We start from the raw sequence: 22,730 nt of genomic DNA on the forward strand, positions 1-22,730 counted from the left end.
CAAGTTTAATCCATCCGGCTGGGTATGCGAAAATTTGTCCAAATTGCTTGCGGCGGCTCAAAGTGTTGCCCAAAACTGTTGCAAGTGCTGCATCCATACGAACTTATAACGGTAACCAGAACAAGTTGCAACCGAATCAAAGTTGTTGCTGCTGCCAGTTGATTTCGCAAGGAGCAAAACACATTTAACAATTTATTGCAAAAAACCAAAATAAAAACAAACTGCGAAAATCAAACAACAACTAAATCGAGTAACGACAAGTGACACACATAAATGACAACAACAACAACAACAACAACGACAAAAGTGTCCATTTGTGTTTGCCCTTCAAATCAAATTTACAACTAAAGATTACAAACAGCAACAAAAAACCCAAAAACAAAGTTGACAATAAATCTAAAAAAAAAAATAATAATAATAAAACATAATAAATAAACACACACCCACAAAATAGCACAAAAAGCGAAAAGACTCAAAAGTGTTCAAAAAGTGACTTTACCCAACTAAACATATATCTCTCCACGTCCATATAAACCTCTATATATATATATATATTTGACAACGATGGATGCGCCTGCAAAACAGGTAAAAATTAAAAACACACGCGTCTTAACAAATATTCCAAACTATATTTGCCAAAAAGTTGCTTTTTGTATTTCTGTTTGACAACTTAACTAGGCTAAGTAACAACAACAGCTGCAACAACTGCAACAACAACAACAACAACAACAACAACAACATTAACAGCTGGCATTAAAATGTGCGTGACAAGTTGTTGGACATTATTTTGTAGTTGCCTCCCTGCCACGCCCCGCGCCTTTGTGGGCCGGCTCCATAAACTTGTTTACACTTTGTTTGTTTTGCTCAAGTCTCTCGCACTTTATGAACATCATCATCATCATCCTCCTCTGGAGATTTTCGTCACCTGCTGTGGTTGTTTCTCTCCCCTCTGCTTGCATTTTTCAGCGTAAGTTATTGTGGAAGGTAAAAAAACAGCAGGCGGGGGGAACAACAGCTCGCACATGCATCGCAAATTAGTTATATGTGAATATATCACCATGTTAAAATATTTTCTTAAGAGAACATTTACATATGAGTTAACATGACAGCGCCCTTCTTTGCGATTCTCATGGACTCAATGAAGGGCTTAAAGTGAGAGTGGATGCACAAATGGGCGTACGATAGCCAGTAAGAAAAGGGCGAGTGGGGTAAGAGAAAGAGTCCGAGTTTAAACTATGTTATGGTGAAAACAACCAGAAGGGGATAGAGGTGAGGAGCGTGTAACAAAGAGATCGAATTCACTGCCTTCAGTCTATTTTCTCAGTCAATGTCTATTTAGCTTTAATAAAACGTTCTTTATAGGGAAAATTGAGGTTAGCAAGTAAACAATCAGAAACCTAAAGCCTCTCAAAGCCATGAAAATCGCAGAGAAAGGCGTATTGCATTTGAGCAGAAGTAGGGGGCGTCTTAGGAGCAGGTCAAATATAAATATCCATTTTAATAGTTACATTCTATGGGAAACTAATCAATCGCTCAAATAAAGCTCGTGCACTTTAACGATAATCCAATTATATTATTATAAGCTTTAAGAACAAGTGCATATTCGATGGGAGTAAACGAAGCCGCTTTGGGCAACGATTCTATTGCAAATCAAAGCACACCCAAATGTGTTTCGGCCCAAAGTGCAAAATGTATTAAATACACAAAATTGCATTCGATTATTAAAATTGTTGAACAAAAGGCCCCAAAAAGTGTTTAAGGCTTTGGCGTTCAATGCAAACTTTAATTGCATTCAATTTAATTCTGTTGCTGTTTGATAACCTTGTGCACAATTCACAAGCCGACAAAAATAAAAAAAAAAAAATAAAAAACTAAATACAAAAAAAAAATTATGCGGCCAAAGTAAATGTTAAATGTTGGGCAATTTTGGGTTAGCATTTTTCATAGTGTTTCGAGGCTTTGCTTGATTTCATTGTTGTTGCCGTCTGGCATTTAATAGGCATTCAATTGGTCGTACATAATTATGAATTGTTCAGTTCCTCAATTTGCTTTGACATTTTTTTTATCGATTGGTTGGGCCATAAAACACAAATAATAATGTCTCACAGAATTACACGTGCGTCTCCGTATTTGATCGCATTCCCAGACAGTTGATTCGCCCTTCACTTTGCCCAATCAAAAGCAGACGCTTTTTTGCGCCACTTCGCAATTGACAGACACAACAACAACAACACACACTTACACACACACACCTACACACACCGCCCACTGGCTCAGCAGATTTTTGGGCAGCGTGGAAATGCGGCACCGCAAAACGAGAATGTGGAAGCAGCATTGGCAAATGCGGCGTCAATTTGAGAATGCGGCAATCAACACAAATCCAATTTGAGAAGCGGCAAAAAAAAAAAACGAATATTAAATAAAAAATTAAACTGTAAGAGATACACAAATAAACATTTTGAAGAGTCTGGCAGCTGACATCTGAGTTCGGAATACGAATCTGTCGCTTTTCACTTTCGAAATCCAATTAAAATGTTTATTGCGTGCATAAAAAGGCACGAGTTTGTGTCTTAAGTCTTTTGTTTGCATGACAAGCTTAAAGCGTATTTACGCAAAAAGTTAAAAGTTGTTGTAATCTATATTAATTTCGTTTAGTTTATGGAATATTTTGGCAGCTCTTAAACTAAACCAAGAATCGTTCAGCTTCATTCTGACTCATAGCCACAGTTTAGGAACATGCGGCTTGTCAGTCTTAAATATGCTTATACCTATTAATTGGCCATTAGAACAGGCTTTATGAGCCAAAGCATTTAACTAAATACCAAATATATGTAAATTAATTATAATCTTTAAAGTGTTTTCTTCGGCAAAAGCGTGACATTCTCACCTGAGTAAGAGATATATGTATGCTGCTGATATCCGCAGGAGCGCGAACTTCGAGCTATGCATATTTATGAAACGCTTCCACGTGCCGGCCATAAAACACGACAATGAGTCGATATTTACAAATGTGTTGGCAAATTAATTAAACAAATTTAAATTGTTTAAAAATAAAAACCGAAACAAACCATAATTGGGCTGCCAGCCCGCTTGGTTTTGGTCTGCTCCTCAAAATGAGTCAATTTCGTCGGCGAATCAACTTTAATCTTGGGATCAGGCATCAGATTTATTCGCATTCCTTGCAGTTCCTGTGTGTGCACAATGAAGTGTGGGTAAATATTTGAATTGTTCAATTCTCGTTTCTTTTATTAGTATTTTCGCATTTTATTATTATTTGCAATACACATACTGTTTGCCTCGCTAGACATAGCTAAAGTTCAGAGCGTGCGATTCTTTGCATCAATTGTGCTGCGCTGCCAGCGTCGGCGTCGGCGTCGGCGTCAGCCACAGCAGCTACGCTGACTGTAACGTCGACTGCTTTTTTTAGTTGGCCCCGCACTTGAGTTGAATTATTACACGAGTCTCTCTCTCTCTCTCTCTCTCTCTCTCTCGCTCTCTTGGTTTTGGCTCTCTCTTCGTGTTGCTGTTGTTATCGTCACACTTGCTCACACGCCTGCTGCCCCTCTGAGCCGCCCCCGACCCTGCCGCGGGCCCCCTTTGTTTGTTGTCGCCCCCGCCTCATTTGTTTGCCTTTGCTGTTATGAAACGTAATTGTGTCAAGGTCAAATTTACATGAACGCGCTAAGCGCCGGCGACGTTGCCGTCTTTCATAGCGGAATGTCGGGTGGCGGAGGGGGGAGGGGCCTGGCGGGTTAGGCGACAATTGTCTCTGCCCCTGGCGCGCAGCTCTCAGCTGTTCTGCGATCGCTTCGCAAATAGCTTCAGCCGCGCGCTCTTTTCCACGCTGTTTGCTATGCAAATGTCGAGACAGCGCAACGGAGAGCAGACGAACAGACGAACAGACAAACAGACAAACGGGCAGACAGACAGACAGATAGGCAGACGGACAGGCGGACAGACGGGCGGTAAAGGTGTCAAAGCAAATAGAAAATTGTTGCTAAGCCAAATAGAAACGAAAAGCAAAAACTAATTCGATAAAAGCCGAACCGCTAGATATACTCTAGTCCATTTATAATAGGATAGTTTCCTCAAAAAAAAACTGTATTTGTTCTTTAGAGTCCCAAAACAGAGTTCAAATAACGCTTGAATCAAGAAAAGAATTTTGATATTTATGTATCTTTGCACATATTTTTAATATTTAATATATTTAAGGTATACAATTTTAAAATTAGTACAAAATAAGACTTAAGCCTACATTAATGGATGTATAGATCCAGGCTTACGAACCAATCGATACACAGGAATATTGGCTCAAACCATAAACCACAGCTAGTGTTATATGACTAACAGAACTTTAGTCACTGTACAACACTGTTAGAATGCGATGAGAGAAGCAGCTGTTAACGAAAGTGGCTCTGGCGTAACTGTACTTTCTTTGAGTTGATTTGACATCTTAAGAGACCATGCATCTTTAAGTAATTAAATAAAAATAAATAAGTAATCAAATAATTAAATAATGAAAGTCAATTACAACAAAGAAAGCAACTTGAATTCTGATGTACTTGCATGTCATATACTCTCACAAACTGCCTGACAAAGCTAATGTAGCCCTTTGTCTCCTAATTAATGTGAATATTAAACGCTGGAACACCCACAGTATTTACTCGCTAAGTTAGCACATCCATTAAGCTTCGGCTCTTTAAGCCTGGGCTGTTGTCACCTTTTCACATTTGGGGGCATTTCCCATGTCAAGTTTGCGAACAACTCGTTAATGTCTAGTGTTTGGCTATGAACATGGGTCACATATGCCTCAAACGGGCAGATAAATTGGTTACGAAAGCAAAACCCGACTTAATGTCAGTTGTTTGATTGAGTTAACTGGGAGTGTATAGGTCCCTATGTTAACAAAGCTATTCAGAGAGTCTAATTGGGAGATGCTAGCTGCCTCATCAATTAGCTAATGAATAAACAAAAGCGCTTAAAAATGTTAAACATGAATTAAATTTAGTCAATTACACAATAGACAAATGTATTTAGCTGTAGGGTATAGTAAATTCCCTGGCGTTAAAGTATTTTGGTGAATTACAAGTTTCATTAGCAAGAATTAGTTAAATAAGTTTCCACATTGGTCAAAAAATACCCGAATATGAATGAAATTTCAGTCAAAGTTGAACTGAAAACTGAATCATCAAGAGAATTTTTAGAGATATGCAAATCTGTTATATATGAATAACTTCCCCTTTCGAAATGCTTAAGATCAATGCATTCAAGAGTTAAGTCGAACTTATCTTCCGCAAATCTTGCATAACTGTAATTACACTCGTTGACTATTCATTCCATTCGATTTGAGTGCTTCAGCCGAACTATGCTCAAGCACATTACTAATCGCCTCTTCATTAGCATTCGTATTTAGATTCATACTCAATCGAAAGCGATGCATCATCAGCCCCATCATCATCAGTATCATCAGCGGCTCGATTACTGGCCTGCCTTTCACAACATTCTCGGACGATTAACGCCAACATAAAGAACAGCAAAACGATTTGCTTATTGCTATTTTTGCATTGTTATTAATCGCGGCGATTATCTGGCCAAAAGAATTGCCCGCTGCAAGCCCAATTTATCCACCACCCACGAGCTTTCCAAATGGCAAGCATTTGTCTGCGCCAGAGCTTATCGATAAAATGGCCAAAACAATAACCAACTTTATATACAAAAAGAAAAAAAAAACAGACGCCAGCACTCTAAATACCACAAGATTAGTCATAGCTCAGATAAAAAGCCACGCCAAAAATGGACAATCGCTTGATAAATCTTTCACAGTAGCCAGCCAGCTCCACGGCAGCTGCCCAAATGCAGCTCAGGCCACGAATCCAGCGGGAATGAGCAGCATATGCCAACTACTTGCCATATGCTCACTTCAGTGCTGGTAGAACAGTTTTTAGAACAGCTTTGAATAGTATTGAATCATTATTATTTAGTTGTAATATGTAGGAATCATTATAATAGTTATTTAACCAACTGTGCGTAGCTTCTATATAGGTATAACAGTTTTCAGAATTGCGTAATCTGTTATAATTTTTAGGCCAGCAGGAACGAGCGGCATATGCAAACCACTTGCCATGTGCTCACTTCAGTGCTGGTAGAACAGTTTTTAGCTCTAAATAGTATTGAATTATATTCATTATTTAATTTCATTACATAAACATAATTTTAGAAGAATTTCAATCAAGTGTGTATGCTTCCATTTACATTACATTTAGAGACGTTCTTATAAACAGGCTTATGCCTGTTATAATTATTATACGTAAGGAATTTTGTATATATTTTTATAATTTTACGTAATAATTTTAAAATATGCCTAATAGTTAAGACTATTATTAATATTCTTAGAGTTTTTCCCGACTGCGCCCAGCTGAGAAATAGATTTATAAGTTTGTATAACAGTTTGCATGAAAGTTAAAAATTGTTATAATTCTAGCAGTTTCACTTATTTGTCCCTGACTTGTGATTTATTCAATTATAGTTAGGCTTTAAAGCGCATTTGCGTGTATAACAGTTCCAAAAGTGTTCTACTGTTGTAGTAGCTGATATACATTCTCCCAAACCTAACGCAACTGATATTTAGTTAATTTTGCTAGCCTGCTTGTTTGTATAACAGTTCAACTGTTATAAACGCGCGCAACTAGCGTTGCCAGGCGTATATTTTCCTGCAGCTAAACACATTTGCATTGCAAATGCAAACGGCGATAACCAAAACTAATTGCGAAATTCCTGCAGGCAGTCGAGTCGGCTAAGCGAAGTGAATGCGATTGTCGACAGGCACAGCTATGTGGGCGACTGCTCAACGAGGTCCGGGAGCACAGTCACCGTCACCGTCGCAGTCACAGTCGCAGCCGGATGTTCATTGGCAAATGCAAATTGACACAGAGTAGAACATTTGGCGGATGGCATTGCAAGCGAACTGCAGTCACAGCCGAGCTGTGACATTAATCTTGAGGCATCTTCGACGTGGACGTGCATGCCAATCAAAAGGCAGCAGCTTCGGTGGCAGTCACTGACACTCCACAGTTCATTGGCGCCGTGACAAGCCCACCAACATTTGTCGTCGTCGGCATCGGCACCGGCACCCGGCAACAGACACGGCGCAGACAGCGCTCGAGCCTCCCCAGCGGCATTTGTCGAACCACTCTTCGGCTTCTTCAGCTCCAGCTCTGCCCAGCACTCTCAATAACAACGCAGCGGACCGAAACACGCCCAGCACAAACTCGGTTACAGTTGCAGACTACTTTTTTGGGCTTGTAAAATGAAGTTAATTGTATGGCTTGCTGGTCAGGGCTAACCTTCAAGATGTCAGCCTGATGTTTTCGTTTTACGCAGACCAATTGGATGGCTGATGGCTGCAGACATGGGAGAAGCAAAGTTCGTTGCCTAAGTCTTTTGTTTGGTTTCATGGTGTGCGGGCGGAGGGTGGAGGCCAGCATGACTCGCGCTTATAAATAAACAACCAAGTCGGTCGACTGTTATAGTTAATGGGCATTAACAAGATTTAATGCTAAAAATAACAAATGAATGGCAATTACGAGAGACCCGACCCAGACGGAGACAGTCTGTGAAATAACCCACGCGACCGCGTACGCCCCACAGCCACATATAAACACATATACATATATCTCTTGAATTGATGATGTGGGAAACACTCGAAATAACAAAAAGAAACATAGAAGTTATTAGCACAAATAACAAACAAGAACAAGCAAAACCTCAAGCATGACAAAAGGGTAACGAGGGGTGGCAACTCAGGAGGGAGGGGCAGGAGGCGGCAACAGCCACTCAACAGTCAAAGCCACAGTCTCAGACTCAATCTCAGCCGGCACCCGGATTCGTTATTTATGGCATACGGCGTGTATGAAATTTATATATTTATTGGGTCTGCCAGCCAGACGCAATTCATCACGTGCGTCATTTAACCGTTCAATCGATATTCAGCTGGGCTTACAGCTGTTCTATTTTGGGGCGTGGCGTGTGTGTGTAAGGGAGCCGCCAGCTAATCAGAGGCGAAGACCAATTAACGGCATATCGTATCTTTACTTGGTTTGATTTTTTGTTTAGGCGATCTATCAGTTATTTACATTTACTTGTTTTTAATCAGCTCAGATCGGATTTTGTGATCAAACATGTTTAATTCACTTTGTTTTTTGTTTGCCGGTTTTAATGGCATTTCTATAGCTTTCTCCCGTGAGCTGCGCCTGGGCTGGTTCAGTAGCATTAACCGGTTGATCGGCTGCTCTCCTAATTGCCAAATTCCCCAAAAAACGGATACTTAACATGAAAGCATCTTGTGCTTTCGAATTTGTAGCGCACCACAAAGAAAACAACAATAACAAAAAAACAAATAATCCGATCCCGAAGCGAAATCTAAAGCAAATCCGGTTGAATCCCGGTACTGTTTGGAGTTAGGAATTTTTGTGTTTACATTTGTTACTCTCTTGACTTGGATGGGGCCAAGACTCCCGCTGTGCTAAATTTGTCTGAATATTCTTTTTATTTTAATTAATTAACTATACGCCCACACACAAGCTGTGCACAAATCATGCACATCATGTTGCATTTTTAATTGTGACGCCTCTCCCATCCAAATCTTTTATTTTAATGCTCCAATCCCATTGTGCGGGAATCCATTTATCAATTAGCGCTTTTTTGCGGCTTGTTGAACACAGATTTTAAACAAAAAATTCTCTCTAATTAATGGGCTATTAAACTAAGACTTTTGCATGTACAACAGCGGGGCGTGCATATCAAATGTGGGATTGGGTCGTGCTCTAAAAGTGAACACCGATGCGGAACAGTAAGTGGGCAATCGGAAATAGTTTAGCCTTGGCTACGCTCTGAAAGGCTAAATACTTGGTCAAACGCGTGTCATACAAAGAAATCTTTGATGTAATCAAAATTTTTCCACTCCGTAACATTTGCTTAACCCAATTTACTTGAAACAAACGAGAAAAAAAATGGGCACAGCAGACGATTGCATTTCGCTTGCGTTTAATTTTGCGGCATTTCACATTTTTTAATGCCGGTTTTTTAATGCATTTTTTATTGTAAGCTGCAATATTAAAGATGGATAAAAGGCTTTTCGCCGCAATGCCAGTGTGAACGCTTACGTTAAACGATATTGAAATGCAGCGCAACTGCTTTAAGCCAGTCATCGATTTGTGTAATCGATACTTTGTGTAATCGATACTCATATCAGATGGCGGCTACCGATAGCTGCCGGCATGTGGCGCGTGTCAGCCTTAAGTAATGCTTAAGATCGTCCGACTGATAGCTGATAGCAAAACAACAAATTGGGCAGCTAACAACAATAATTTGCTTAACACTTTACAGCTATAAAATATAAAGAACTTAAGCCCCGGCAAAAAGCTGGCTAATTTATGGCCAAGCGCTGAAACGGGTTCAACGCGTATTCGTATCGAGGCAATGACCCAGAGAACTACTGAAATACCGGCTGCAGCAGCATCTGGAACTGAGGCTCGCCGAAACTGTGTATGTCTATCCCCTTCGAGCACGTTCTAGTCGATCCATCAACATGGCCTGAGAACCTTATTGACTCCCCGATCTATTCGCAGCCATGGCTAGCCAAAAAAAAAAAAAAACAAAAAAAACAGCGCTGAGAATTGGGCGGGAGATAACAAATTAGCACGAAATTAATTGCATTTAAGCAGCTATAAAAATGAAAAATTACCCTTATCGCACAGTTAAGATCGTGTCGTTTGGGTCGCTCCCAGTTTTGTTAAGTTCTTTATTTATTTTTTATGTCTTTTTAATTTGTAGCTTTAACCGGGCGGCGACCTGTGATCTATCATAGAAACCTTGTCGCTTTCACTAATCCCCCCGAAAAACTGTTAATTAACATATGTTAAAGGCAAGCGGCGATCGTTCACAATTTGTTTTATTTAACATTTCTAACAAACTGTATTTAATTTATTTGTAAGTGTAGAAAAAATGCAGAGGCACACATGTCAAATGTGTGCATGTGTGTGTGTGTGTGTTGTGTGTGTTAGATACTGAAGTTGAGAAAACTTGTGGAATACGAAAGTCCTGTAAATTGTATTTTAATTGAATTTGCACTTGGAGAAGTCCATTTCGGGATGCTGTTGCTTGAATCTGCAGAGATATAAGAGATTAATTTGATTTATTTCTTATACTTTATATACCTGCTCCACATACTTCTCTAGTATATCCTGTTTCTTGCGATCCTCGCTGGTGGGCAGACCCATCTCCTTTTGACGCTGATCGTACATCATTTTCTCGACCATGCTGCGCGTCTCGCCATCCAGATCGGATAGCTTGGATGGCTCTGGATTGATCTTGCGTGTGGATATCTCTGGATCTGTGGTTACCAAACGGCTCCACCAGTTCATGCGATTGATCTTCTCGAGCGTGATCAGCACAGTTTTGCTGTCTTGGAGCACCCAAACCGATTCCTCCTGCTTGACCTCGCCGCAGAGCTCGCCATCGATGATCGGCTCTTGACCTTTGAGGCCCACTTTCAATGACTTCTTGCCAATGCTGACCACAATGTCGCGAGCGCGCAAAGCGAATGCCACATTGAAGGGAATCTTCAGCTGCAATTAGAATGTAAATACATATATATATATATATATAACCAGTTGTTCAAGATGATCAACATCTAATCTCAGCCAGAGCTCGAGCTGCAGACAGCGATACCAATTGCCCAACTATTGTGAGCACGTAACGGAGGCAAACGTCTCCGGTTCATGTAATTTGTGATTAATGATCAAAGCCCCTTAGACATTCTAGTGGCCACGTAACTAAATCAACAGAAATAACAATTGCTGATCATGATGATGAGATGATGATGATGATGATGCCCAGTGCTTTGGACAACCTTGGAGCAGCTAATAACAACAACAGCAGCAGCGGCAGCAACAAAAATATCTATAAATAAGTCTCACACACTTGGCCAAGGGGCACGTCTTGTATCAGCAGCTGCAATCTGAAAACTGGAGCTGCATTGGTGCCCTTCACCAGGCTGGCCCAAGGACCGCATAGCTGGGGCTTGGTCTGCATTCAACGGGAATTTCGTTTAACTGCCGCAGAGTTCAAGGACGTACAGCGGTTGTTTATAAAGCACATATCGCCAGCCAGATCCGGTTGCACACTGCAGGAGCAGAGCGAGGAATGCCGCTCAACAGGTTGCGCATGGGCCTGGGCCTGGGCCTGCTTTTGGGACAGCGGTGGCTAATTGAGTGATGCCTGTCCAAGTTCAAAGCAATTACAGTGCCGTCTAAAACATTGTGCTGACTGCCCATTAATTATGCGCTGGCCAGGCCACATATATTAGCACCTTTTCTATTAACTTTAAGACAAATTAATAATGTGATTTGTGTGAAAAAAACGCAACAGCAACAGCGGCTAAATAATTAAAGCCTAAGTTATTAGACACTCTCTGGCAGCTGAGAACATTGCAATCAATTAGCAACGACAACAACGAGCGACCCACTTGCCACAGTCGCATGTGGAGCCGCAGTCGCAGTCGCCAACGTCGTCGCAGTAGCAGTCGCAGTCGCTGTTGGTGTCGACAACTGGCAAACAATGTTAGCGGCTCTTTAATTAAAAATCTGACAAAAGCAACAGCGCCAAGGACGCTTTCGTTCAAGAAGACAAAGTCAACGGCTGGCGCGGCCACAGACCAACTATACGCGGCACGACAAGATTCGTGCGTGCGCATCTACCCATTGAGATCTGCGTTTGTGTGTGTGTGTGTGGGTAGGTAGCCAAGGTGCCCCAACAACAACATGAGTAGCAACAGCAACAGTAGCAATCACAACGGGCAGGCAACAGCACAGCAAGAGCAAGAGATGAGCAAGATTATGACTGGAGCATTCCAGTCAAAACTAAAGCATTCCAAGTAGAGCTGAGTGCGTGTAGTGTTTTCTTTCGTGACACGACTATTTTGATCGGGTACTGAGAAGACACAACACAACATGCGCTCAATTCCAATTCCAATTAGTACCAGTAAATTTAACTGTAATGTGGCTACGCTTCCCTCAGCATTAGATAAGTTCGAATCGATATTTTGTCATCGCATAGCCAAACACGCATCTCTAGCAGGAGCTTCTGCTCAGCACTTGAGCGCACTTTGCAGCAACAACAATAACAACGGCAATAGCAACAGCAATGTGGAGGCTTCAACAGTATCTTGTCGCCGACACATTTTTGACAAATTGGACTTAAAAATGTGTCAAAACTGAAACTGAAGCGGATGTCAATTGGGATTTTTGAAGCATTGCGACGCGGATGTAAACGAGGCGAACGGCCATGCGTGGGCGATCTCAATTAGCCAAGAACAACAGGTACTTAACAGGGGCTGCAATTAACAGCTGTTAGCAGCAGCTGCTGCTGCTGCATATCGACATGCATGTGTGTGTGTGTGTGTAATTACGAATCAAAACGGCTACTGATATCGGTTAATGGCCTTTCGGCGTGTGCTGTTATTCGAAAGGGATTTGTTGTTGTAGCTTTCACAGTGTTGCGAAGGTTATGCAAACAACAATTCTATTCTATGGCTTACAAGTAGGAAATCTACACAAATCACAGCGGCGACAACTCTGGGACACACACAAAAGAGGCGCATTAAATCACGGCAAAAAAATTAAACGCAAACAATGGTTCATGCAAATAGCCGTGCTGAAAGCTAAGAAGCCAGCAGCAACAAAACGCAAACATCTTGCGACAATGAAAATAAATGCCAACAACATAAATAACAAAAACAAGAAGAACAACATGCGCAATCATTTAGCCGTCAGTCAAAGTTCAAAGCGTACGGAAAAGGTGTCGCGCTTGAATTAATTAATAACAGCCGCGATAATGCCAAACCTATGGCACACTTATAGGCAGCCACACAGTGAGAGAGAGTGTGTGTGAGAGGGAGAGGGAGAGCAGCAATGAAATCTATCAGACGTTTAGCAGACACCAAGTCTAACAGTTGCCGATTATGCAAATGACGGCCGCCTGCATTAATCGATAGTCAGCTAATCGATCATCGATTAGTGTTGTGCACCAGTTTTTCGACTGGCAACCAAATTCGCGCTTGATTTCTACGTTTGGGATTTATTTTTAAAAGTGTTTGGCCATGCAAATGAGTTAAGTTAAAAGAAATTTGAGATTCAAGCGATTTGTTGCAGCTGCCGTTTTTCTCAAGAGATACAGCAAAAAAAAAAAAAAAAAAAAAACAAGAAACAGTTATTGTTGTCGCGCTTTGTTTTGCTCAATTTGCTTAATTCTACGAATTTCGAAAAAAAAATCAACAACAACAACAACTAAAAACACATTTGATTTTCTTAAATATGTATATGTGACGTATAATTTATGCTGAAAGAAGCGGCACGGTGCCTGGCACGAAACACCGATCTCCAAACCAGCGTGGAAACAATCAAAAATGCCAAAAAGTAAAAAAAAAAAAAAAACAGAATCAAATGAGAAGCCACAAAATTCATTTCAAAACTAGCCGGAGAAACACTAAGCGAGTCGAGTGAGCGGCGCGACTCTGTGTCGATAACACATTATCAAAAGACAGAGCACACCAAAAACAAAAACATAAAACCTGATACAAAACCAATCGTATGCCATAGTATATTGGAGTAGATCGGTGTCGTCGCCACTTGACAGCCAAATCATCAATTGAATGGCTTAAAACTGATTAGAATGGCGACCAAGCTGCAAACTAGTTCTATTGGAATATTACCCAACACTCGAGTGCCCTGTGTGTGCCTGTGTGTGTGTGCGTGTGTGTCAATTGAAACTGTTGTGAGCTCCACAAGCTGAAAGTTCGCACAGATCCGGTAGCTGTTAAGACCCCCATAAACGATTCCAATAGATCAGTCACAACAGCTATGCGACAGCTTATTGGCCTACTTGGAGACAAATTAGCATAAGCGTACGCTATTCATAGCTCAGCTGATTGATCGATAGCTCGGGATTACAAGTAAAATATGTGCTTGAAAAAGTCCAGCATTTAAAACCAATTAAAAATAGCGTCAACCAGGAAAAAAAACTACAACAAATTCGCGCTTAAACGGATCTCCGGCTAAAAAAATAAAAACCTCAATAGACCCAAAAGTTCATTTACCCATTTGAACGACTTTTGGTTATCATTGTTGAAGATCGCTTTGTCTTCTGCTATTCTATTCTATTCAACTAAGTTAAGTTGACAATTTCAGAGCCGTGGCATTACTTGGAGACATGACTAAACGAACTAACTTTATGATCGTCATAAGGGTACGATCGTAAAGGCCGTTTCATTTTTCCTATTATCTTGCCGGTTTTTGCGTAATTAGCTAGAAAAACCCACAAAAGATTTAACAACAACTGACGTCATTTAGAATTTACGCATAGTATTTCCGTTTGCCAGATGACTCAAGCTGTGGTATGTGCATACTTTTCAGCATCATTGATCGCCGTTTAGCCCGTGTTCAGTTTGCCCCCTAGGCAAATTTTCTCTAAAGCGTTAATATACGAAATTAGCTACGACAAATGCTGTTATACAGCGAACTACTTGCTAAAGGGTATGCATGGCATTGTCGATGCGCTTGCAACGGATAATATCGATTATTGTTTAAGTCGGATATTTATCACAGAATCAATAGCTTTTTAAGAAATCGGAAATTTATCGATTGAATTGGGAAACTGGGCACATTTTATGTTTAACTAAGGTAAAGTGGTAAACTAAAAGGTATTATTATAATGCGTTTCCGTTTGTTGTGTTCGCAAGAAGCTTCCGATTACTTTTTATAAAAAATAAGTTATCGATAACATTAATATTGCTACACTGGGAACGGGAGCAACCAATTGCAATCCTTTTAGTATTATGACAGAAAAAAAATTGGTAAATTAGGAAGCTCAATGCATTTATTTTATTTGATTTTTATTCGACAATAGGTATACTATAATACTGCCTTTATGATTGTTGAGCATGCTAGAAGTTATCGATCGCTATTGAAGTTTGGGGATTGGGAAACTCACAGAACATATTTGGTTTCCTTTTCTGTTTTTAGTGCTTGTTCTTTTTTGCGCAAGCATTTATTAGCTCTTAGCAACTTTGTCACAGTGGGCCGAGAACAGAATGGCTTCGGTGGTGCTCGTCTTTTCATCCAGGAGGGGCATGTTATAGTTGGAAGAAGGTTTGGATCGCTTTTTATCGTTGGATTAAGAAGCTCACAGGGAATATCCTATTTATTTTTTATTAGAGATTTAATATAAGCCCTGACTGAGGTTATCGATATCGAAGCATACGCAAATTGTCGATAGATTTCATATCAATACTGAGGAAAATGCTTTAGAGAGAAGTTATCGATCGCTTTATCGTTGGATTAAGAAACTAACAGGGAATATCCTATTTATTTTTTATTAGCCCCTTCACTTTATTTTGCTTGGAAGAGCTTATCGATCGCTAGCATAACTATTTATGGATCATCGATCAATAAGGAATTAATCGAATAGTCGTCGATATCACAACATTTATACTAGCTATGTTTATGGCTTTAGGAAGAGAAAAGAAAATGTAGCTTCTTGATGTTTTTGAATGCGGCACGTGAATACCAAATTACACCAAATATAGAGTATACAAATTTGGAGCCAATAAATTGGTTTTTACTTGATATTAATTTGATATTCTCTGTTTTTGCTTTGACGCATTCTGCGTGTTGGTCTATCGAACAACAAGCAAAAGCAAAGTGACGCGCATCAATGGTCGCATTGTGTTGTGCGGGTTTCCCCGTCAAATTGTTAAACAAAATTGTCACCAAAAAGGCGACCATTAAACGATGGCAGCCAAACGAGAGTTTTATGCAAGCTGATTTTAAAATGCCAGCTCGCATAACACTCGCAGCGCTCTGGCGGGCAATCTATGGCCATAAAATGTCTACTCTTCTCTTCTTCTTTTTTGCATGCTTAATTATATGCAAAAGCAATAAAAAAAACAGCAGCAACAACAACAACAAATGTCGGCCGTTTGTTTTGGCTCAGCGAGCAGCGAAGAAGCCGCTGCTTGGTGAATGTTGTTGATTTAAGATATTGGCTCTGGAGCTGTGGATTGCTTTGAATTGAATTGAATTGGATTGGATTTTGTTGTTCTCGACAATGTGTAGCCAGTGTAGCTGCCAGCTCAAGCGGCTCAGCTCTTAACTCTTAACTCAATTCAATTCAATTCATCTCGTCTCAATTCCATTTGGCTAAAGTGGTTGCTGGATTTGCTGATGCTCTGCTCGGCCTGGCTCGGCTTGGCTCTTCTCGTTGGTAACTGGCGGTGTCAGCTGAATCTTTGTCAACTCAGCTGATTAAAACGCACAAATACAAATATAGTCGTGGAGACAGGCATGTGTGTGGGGGGTACCACTCACTTGTCTCACTTAAAAGGTGATAACAAGCTGCTTGATCGAGGGGCATATAAGCACGCTGCAAATGGATACAAATTAATGATTGTTGTTCTTGTTGTCGCAGCGCGCAGCTAAGCAAACAGAATGTGTAACAATCTATTTGCCATAACAATTGGCACAGTGTGACAAAGTGGCAAATGTTTATAAACAATTATTGATCCATTAATTGGTTAATGATCTCATGTACATTCTGATGCAAGCCAATTGATGTGCTGGCAGCTTAGTTAAATATTTTCGTCTGAAATTGCAATCAAGTGTTTTCACTATTCATTAATAGATCTGCTGCAATCTGGACTCAGCACATCATACTTCTATCCTCAATCAATCTTAGCTCAGCTTTTGTTTTATGTCGACGCATGTTTTATCATTTTTGTGCAGATATCTGACGCTAAATGCTGATATTAGTATGCCAAATGGCTATATCAATGTTCAATAAATACGCTTAAACCAAGTTTGGCGAATCCTACAAAAAAAAAACACAACAACCGAATTAATGATCGTCAATTTTTGTTGTTTTCTACTTTTTACGAGAAACTGTGCCAATCAGTCGGCCAACAAGAAAAGGGCGTGTTATGCAGCCTTAACAATTATAAAAGCAAAAAAAAAAGTATATATATAAAATATTTAATCTTTAAACAACAACAACAACAACTTTTCTTCTGCTCTTTTGGAGCCGGATCTGGTAAACCCGCAAACAAGACGCCCACGCTCTGAGCGCCCTTCAGCCCATGTATTGTTGCGCCGTGGGAAGCGTGTCCAAATAAATATAAAAATAAAAGAAGCGATTAACCAACAGTCCATAACACACACACACTCAATTGAATTGCAGCTCAATTTGCCAATGTACATGCCCCCGGGGCTGCAGAGTTCGCTGCCTCAGCTTCGACGAGATGTCGTCTATTTATAGAGAACTCGGCTGCCAAACGAAAGTAGACGAGGCGAGCAGAAGAAGAAAAAGAAGAACATCAAAGTGACAGCGCGGCACATATAAAATCAAAGCCGGGCGGCTGACTGGGCTGGACTTATGGGGTTGCCTGCCCACGCCACAAGCGGCAATTCATCAGAGAATGTTTCGGGCGTAAATATAGCACAATCAAAGTCTGTTATGGCATGCAAAAATCCGGCAAGAAAGTCGACAGCGAGAACAACAGCAAAAAAAGTTTGCGCATCCAAGCAAGAGCAACCTGTCGACAGCCTTAGCGCTAAAGTTAACGTCAGCGTTAACGTCAACGTCAACGTGAACGTCAGCAGCGACGCTCGCAGCAGCCACAGCAGCCGTTGCTCTGGGCTGTTAGCTGCTTGGCGCGCGCCGTTTGCTTCAGTTTGATTCTTGACGCCGTTTAGATCGGTTCTGTTTTTGGCGCGTGCTGAACATTTTGAAAGCAAAAAAACATTACGAAACATCAGCAAGAAGCACAAACAGCAAACGTCAAAGTCGCCTGGCAATCAAGAAAACAAAACATATTTAACAAAAATAAGAAGAATTTGGCAAAACGGTTCAAAACAGCGACTGCTGCAAAAGTGTCACAGTTCGAGTGTTTTGTGCCCAGGCCCAGCAAATCTCTATATATAAAATCCAAGACTGAAAACTGGCCTAGATAAAACCCATATATATATATTTTGTGATATTATAAATAAGTGAAAAGTGTGTGTGATAAACACTTAGATAAGCCAAGAACAGTTGCCAAATATAATACAACATATTATACAGAAAAAAACGTAAGTAACAACAGAAATTACAAAAGCTTGCCGTTCAGCTGGGAAACTGGCCGAACGAGTTAAAAAAAAAAAGTATACAAAAATGTTGAGCGCTGATAAGACTTCCGCATGCTTAAAATATAATTTACACAATATGCTTAAATACAACAAATAAATGAAGCCCAACGCAAGCTACCAATAAATGTGCACGCAAACAAAAGACTTAGGCAACGAACTTGACAATTGTGTGTGTGTGTGTGTGTGTGTGTGTGTGTGTGTGTGTGTGTGTGTGTGTGTGTGTGTGTGTGTGTGTGTGTGTGTGTGTGTGTGTGTGTGTGTGTGTGTGTGTGTGTGTGTGTGTGTGTGTGTGTGTGTGTGTGTGCGTGCGTGCGTGCGTGCAACAAATTTAGAATTAATTGCAACAATTAAAGCAGCTAAAATAACAACAAATTGTCAAATGCAAATTTCCAAATGGCCAATAAAATGAGAAAGGCAAAATATCGAAAACCGAACCAGAGAGGAGTCCCATTAATAACAATAACAACAATAACAAAAAACTAGCTGAATAAATAATAGAATACAACGAATCTGCCTTTTTAAACCGTGCCAGGCAAATATCAGACCATAAATATCAAACGGGTTGCTCGCAGACTCGAAAGTTCACTTTTTATGTTCAAACCCAAATGGGGGGAAAAAAAAGTCAAATATAATAAAATAAGAAAAAAGCCTCAAAACCAACTCCAAGTCGAGGGTTCGAACTGGGCTCGAACTGGCCTTAAATGTGACTGCAGAAAATGGCATTTGATAATTAGAAAAACTAAATCAAATATTGCATAAGAAATGAGTTGCAGTTGCAAATAAGCAAACGAAAGTTTGCGTACAAGATTAAATTCTCTAAGATATAAGATCGAGGATCTAGATTAACTAAGATCTAGGTTCTGGGTTCTAGGTTCTTATAAAAGATCTGGGATTTAGGAACTTTATCTTTCAGCTAGTTATGTACTTAAACAAGAGTTTAAGCTTTGAGATAAACATATTTGACAAAAATGTAATAAAAAAAACTAAAGTTCTCAATATAATAAAGGAACATATGAACATGAGGCAGAAATCAGGTATCTTTCATGGTATGGTACCCAATATAATAAAATAACATTCACATTTATAAATGATTCAAGGGATTATATAAGATCTATAATCTTTTCCACTTTAAGCATAGTTCAAAGTAAAATACTATCAAGTAGAGCGGGCTACATTTGTAGTCTATGCCAACTAACCCAGATCTTCTATATTGTTGTTGCTTTTGCGCTGAATCTATATATTAAATTTCTCATCTAAAAGTTAATACCTTCTTATTAACTCTCTATTTGCGCCCCTGCCCTTTGCAGATGCAGGACTATTGGCACATACCTCGCGCCTCGCTTGTCTCCTCTAGCAGCTCGGCCATCAGCTCGGCGAGCTCATCAAAATCATCGAATAAATCGAACTCAAGTCCCCCAACGCTGGCGCAGCGCAGCAACGTTTCGGATGCGACCAATTCGAATGGGACCAGCGCGGCGGTTACCGCAGCTGCTGCGGCGGCTGTGCTGGCGGCTGCCAAGCGTGGATCACGCTCCTCGCAGGGCTCCAGCGACAGCAACAACAGCACACGGGTGAGTAACCAGAGACTTGACGCCCACATGGAACAACTCTTGACTGACTCATCTCTCTCTCTGTGCTGTATAGAGCGCCGCTTCCGGCTCACTGCTGCTGACGGCAGCGAATCTGGAACGGTTCGCGGAGATACACAAGAAACAGGAGCGTCAGCACAAGATGCTGCTGTCGGAGCAGCTGCCCAGCGTGCATGGCCATAGCTCCTCGTCGGCCAACTATAATGCCAATCTGGCATTGGCCAGCCACGACAAGGACGCGGTGATACCCATCGATGCCGATCCCAATCTGCAGTACGTACGAACCAAAGACCTGGACACCGTGTCCATAGCCAGCTCGATGCACTTCACCATGGTCAATGGCGAGCCCGGCGGCGCCAAGAAGCCCAAGCGTGGTCTCTGCGATCGCGGACGCCAGGTGACCGTGCTGATTGTCAGCATGAGCACCATCTTCATGCTGCTCATCATGGGCATGGTCTACGCACTGGAGAGTAAGTATTCCCCATAGATTCCCACCTTTCTCATTATTTCTAACATGCTCTGTCGTCTCTCTATCTTTGCAGTGCGTGCCCGCGACATGCCCAAGAGCTAACGCAATTGCGTGCGATATTTCGGTTGGGCGTAAACCCCTTTTCTGTGGCTTCTTAGTTTATTATTTATTTGATTTCCGTGTCAATTATTGTTATGTGCGTCGTCATCGTCTTTTGTGCTAGTTGTTTAAGTTATTTATTATAAAAAAAAAAACAAAATTAGAAAAAGAACAATAATCGTTTGGAGAGCGAAATTTTTGCATGACCCGCGCGTCGTGCTAGTATTAAGCGAATTACATCTAATTAGCCTTAAATTAATGGTCAATGTATCACAGCAAAGCCCTGGGACAATGAACGATACTGAAGTGAATGCCGTAGTTAAAGCAAAATATACATATATATACACCTAATACGTATATATGTGTATGTATATGTATAGCAGAAAATATGATATATGTATTCAGAGACAAGCGAATGTATTCTTTTCTGTTAAACAATTAAGTTATTTAGCCCTGTGATATGTCAAATAAACAGAATTAAAATTGTATGCAAATTGTAAGCAAAACGATGGAAATTCTTTTGGTTTATGACTCATCAGCCCACTAGAGAGTTCAATAACTGACACACGGCAATCAGCACCTGCCCAGACGAGCCTCACGTTGCCCTAGCAACAACAACATAAACTGAAGCCTTGACAACAGCCTAAGGAACAACAATATGGAAAAGATCCAGCCTAAACGAAATTTAAGAAAAATGTTCTTTATCCATTTAACATCAATCGCTTTTTATCATATGCTCATTAATCTCGCAATTCTCAGATATTCTATATCTCTCTGATATTCATATCTGTTTTTGACATTAATAAAATATTCATTAAGTAAATATAAAGCGAAAATTCATCGCATATCATGATAAATGAGCATTTTTAAGCATATAAATATTTGGATTAAAGCTAAAAGCCAGCTACTTAAATATTACTTGGAGGTCAACCAAAAGAATTTTTAGCGTTATTTCAGTTTAGAGATGTATAATATCTGTATTTAAGACTCGAAACTCACCTCCACCTCCTGCAGCGTCTGTGTCCACATGTATTTATCCAGAGTGCAGCCGTTGCCTGCGTTTGGCTTCAATTTGCCAATTTCATCCTTTTCGGTCTCATCCTCGACCTTTTCAATGGGCTTGGAAATGTCTTCATTGGCGGCTGTCACACTCGCCGAGTCGCCGCCGGCGCCATCCAGCAGCTGCTGTCGTTTTCTAACAAAGACAAAGTCAGAATTTAGTTAAATTTCTTTTGTTAGTATTGTGGGTAACGCACTTGTCCTCCTCCTCTTTGATGATGGCAGCGGCCTCCTCGTCGCTTATATCACAAATCTTGTTGTCGTCCATTTCCTTTTGGCGCGCCTCGCGCTCGGCACGCTCCTTCTCATCCTTCATACGCTGTGCCGCTTGGCGTACTTTGACTTTCTCCTCGTGGGCGGCCATGGCCAGCTGGGACTCTTTGCGGAACACGTCCAGCAGCAGTTTCTCCCACTCGGCCTGTTTGGCACCTGTATAGAAATCGGTTTTGCGACGCAAGAAGCTGGCCAATGTGTGCAGAAACTAAAAAAAGCATGGCAAAAACGTGGGTTTAGTCTCGATTGAGATTGTTGTTTTCGTTGGAAGGAACAAAGCCACATGGTAGGAGTTAAAAATACTCCAAATAATAGGCAAGCGCGCTTTCTTTATGTGATGCTATATATGCATTTGGAAAACAAGGTATTCGTAGCCAGTGCCATGTTCCTTTGTCCCATGCTTTCGGTTCAGGCAGATACTTACGTCGGGCACGCCGCCACGATGCTTCTCGGCCACGGCCAGTAATACGTTGTCGAACTGCGCTTCGTCGGCGGACATTGTTTTTATATAAATAACAAACTCTCGTTTCTGTAAATCTACTTTATTTTTGTTAGCTTTCTGGAAATTTCCGAATTGAATTCTGTTCTGAGTTGACTTGTGTGCCGGTGACTGATAGTGTGACCAGCTTGACAATACGCCAAAAATAACTTCTAATCGATAGCAAGGTGCACAACCATTAAGAAATGCATTGCCAAAAGGTTTATTGTTTGAAGTGCGCAATAATTATAGCGCAACAATAGCATATAGTTTTATTTCATTATAATCAAAAACTCATCAAGTACTTTTATTTCAGCCAGTGCTACCATAAAACTCTCATTTATTATTCATCGATAATTTCATACGATATTTTCCGATAGTTTAGCGTATCAATCAGCTTTCAATAAGGCATCCGTTAGGGTAACGGACTTTTGGGAGAAAAATGTCATAGCATAAGCTCGGGCCAAATTAGGCTTTGTTTTATTTATATTTCATTTTATACATTTTTATTAAAACATGCTTTTAGGCAC

General features: G+C 40.6%; 2 protein-coding genes across 3 annotated transcripts; one reads left to right on the top strand and one right to left on the bottom strand.

Annotated features, from left to right (window-relative positions):
* The first annotated feature begins 466 nt into the window (after positions 1 to 466).
* Positions 467 to 20,863, top strand: LOC115769754 (protein MTL1). Of its 2 annotated transcripts, none has more exons than XM_030714698.1 (4): positions 467 to 585; positions 19,541 to 19,804; positions 19,878 to 20,292; positions 20,365 to 20,863. In XM_030714698.1, the coding sequence occupies exons 1-4, from the start codon at positions 565 to 567 to the stop codon at positions 20,391 to 20,393; spliced, it is 729 nt and encodes a 242-aa protein (XP_030570558.1). In that variant the 5' UTR covers positions 467 to 564; the 3' UTR covers positions 20,394 to 20,863. The 2 variants fall into 2 exon arrangements, with proteins under 2 accessions (XP_030570558.1, XP_030570559.1); XM_030714699.1 differs by lacking the exon at positions 467 to 585 and adding an exon at positions 17,805 to 18,176.
* LOC115769753 (nuclear migration protein nudC) lies at positions 9,940 to 22,336 on the bottom strand. Its single transcript, XM_030714697.1, has 5 exons — positions 22,147 to 22,336; positions 21,647 to 21,930; positions 21,390 to 21,585; positions 10,228 to 10,625; positions 9,940 to 10,164 (listed from the first exon to the last, which is right to left on the bottom strand). Exons 1-5 carry the CDS (start codon positions 22,219 to 22,221, stop codon positions 10,113 to 10,115), a joined length of 1,005 nt encoding a protein of 334 aa, XP_030570557.1. The 5' UTR covers positions 22,222 to 22,336; the 3' UTR covers positions 9,940 to 10,112.
* Between the last annotated feature and the right edge of the window lie 394 nt (positions 22,337 to 22,730).

Source organism: Drosophila novamexicana, unplaced genomic scaffold (assembly GCF_003285875.2).
Source record: "Drosophila novamexicana strain 15010-1031.04,08,12 unplaced genomic scaffold, DnovRS2.1 tig00004554-arrow-pilon, whole genome shotgun sequence".
Taxonomy (NCBI): domain Eukaryota; kingdom Metazoa; phylum Arthropoda; class Insecta; order Diptera; family Drosophilidae; genus Drosophila; species Drosophila novamexicana.

What these genes read in the sequence shown, in the direction of transcription:
- LOC115769754 (XM_030714698.1), top strand. Translation starts at nt 565, where the DNA reads ATGGATGCGCCTGCAAAACAG. An exon ending in TGGATGCGCCTGCAAAACAG is followed by an intron (nt 586 to 19,540) that starts GTAAAAATTAAA and finishes TGCCCTTTGCAG; the next exon opens with ATGCAGGACTATTGGCACAT. An exon ending in ACAGCAACAACAGCACACGG is followed by an intron (nt 19,805 to 19,877) that starts GTGAGTAACCAG and finishes TGTGCTGTATAG; the next exon opens with AGCGCCGCTTCCGGCTCACT.
- LOC115769753 (XM_030714697.1), bottom strand. Translation starts at nt 22,221, where the DNA reads ATGTCCGCCGACGAAGCGCAGTTCGACAACGTATTACTGGCCGTGGCC. An exon ending in ATCGTGGCGGCGTGCCCGAC is followed by an intron (nt 21,931 to 22,146) that starts GTAAGTATCTGC and finishes TGCTTTTTTTAG; the next exon opens with TTTCTGCACACATTGGCCAG. An exon ending in AGACGCTGCAGGAGGTGGAG is followed by an intron (nt 10,626 to 21,389) that starts GTGAGTTTCGAG and finishes TTCTAATTGCAG; the next exon opens with CTGAAGATTCCCTTCAATGT.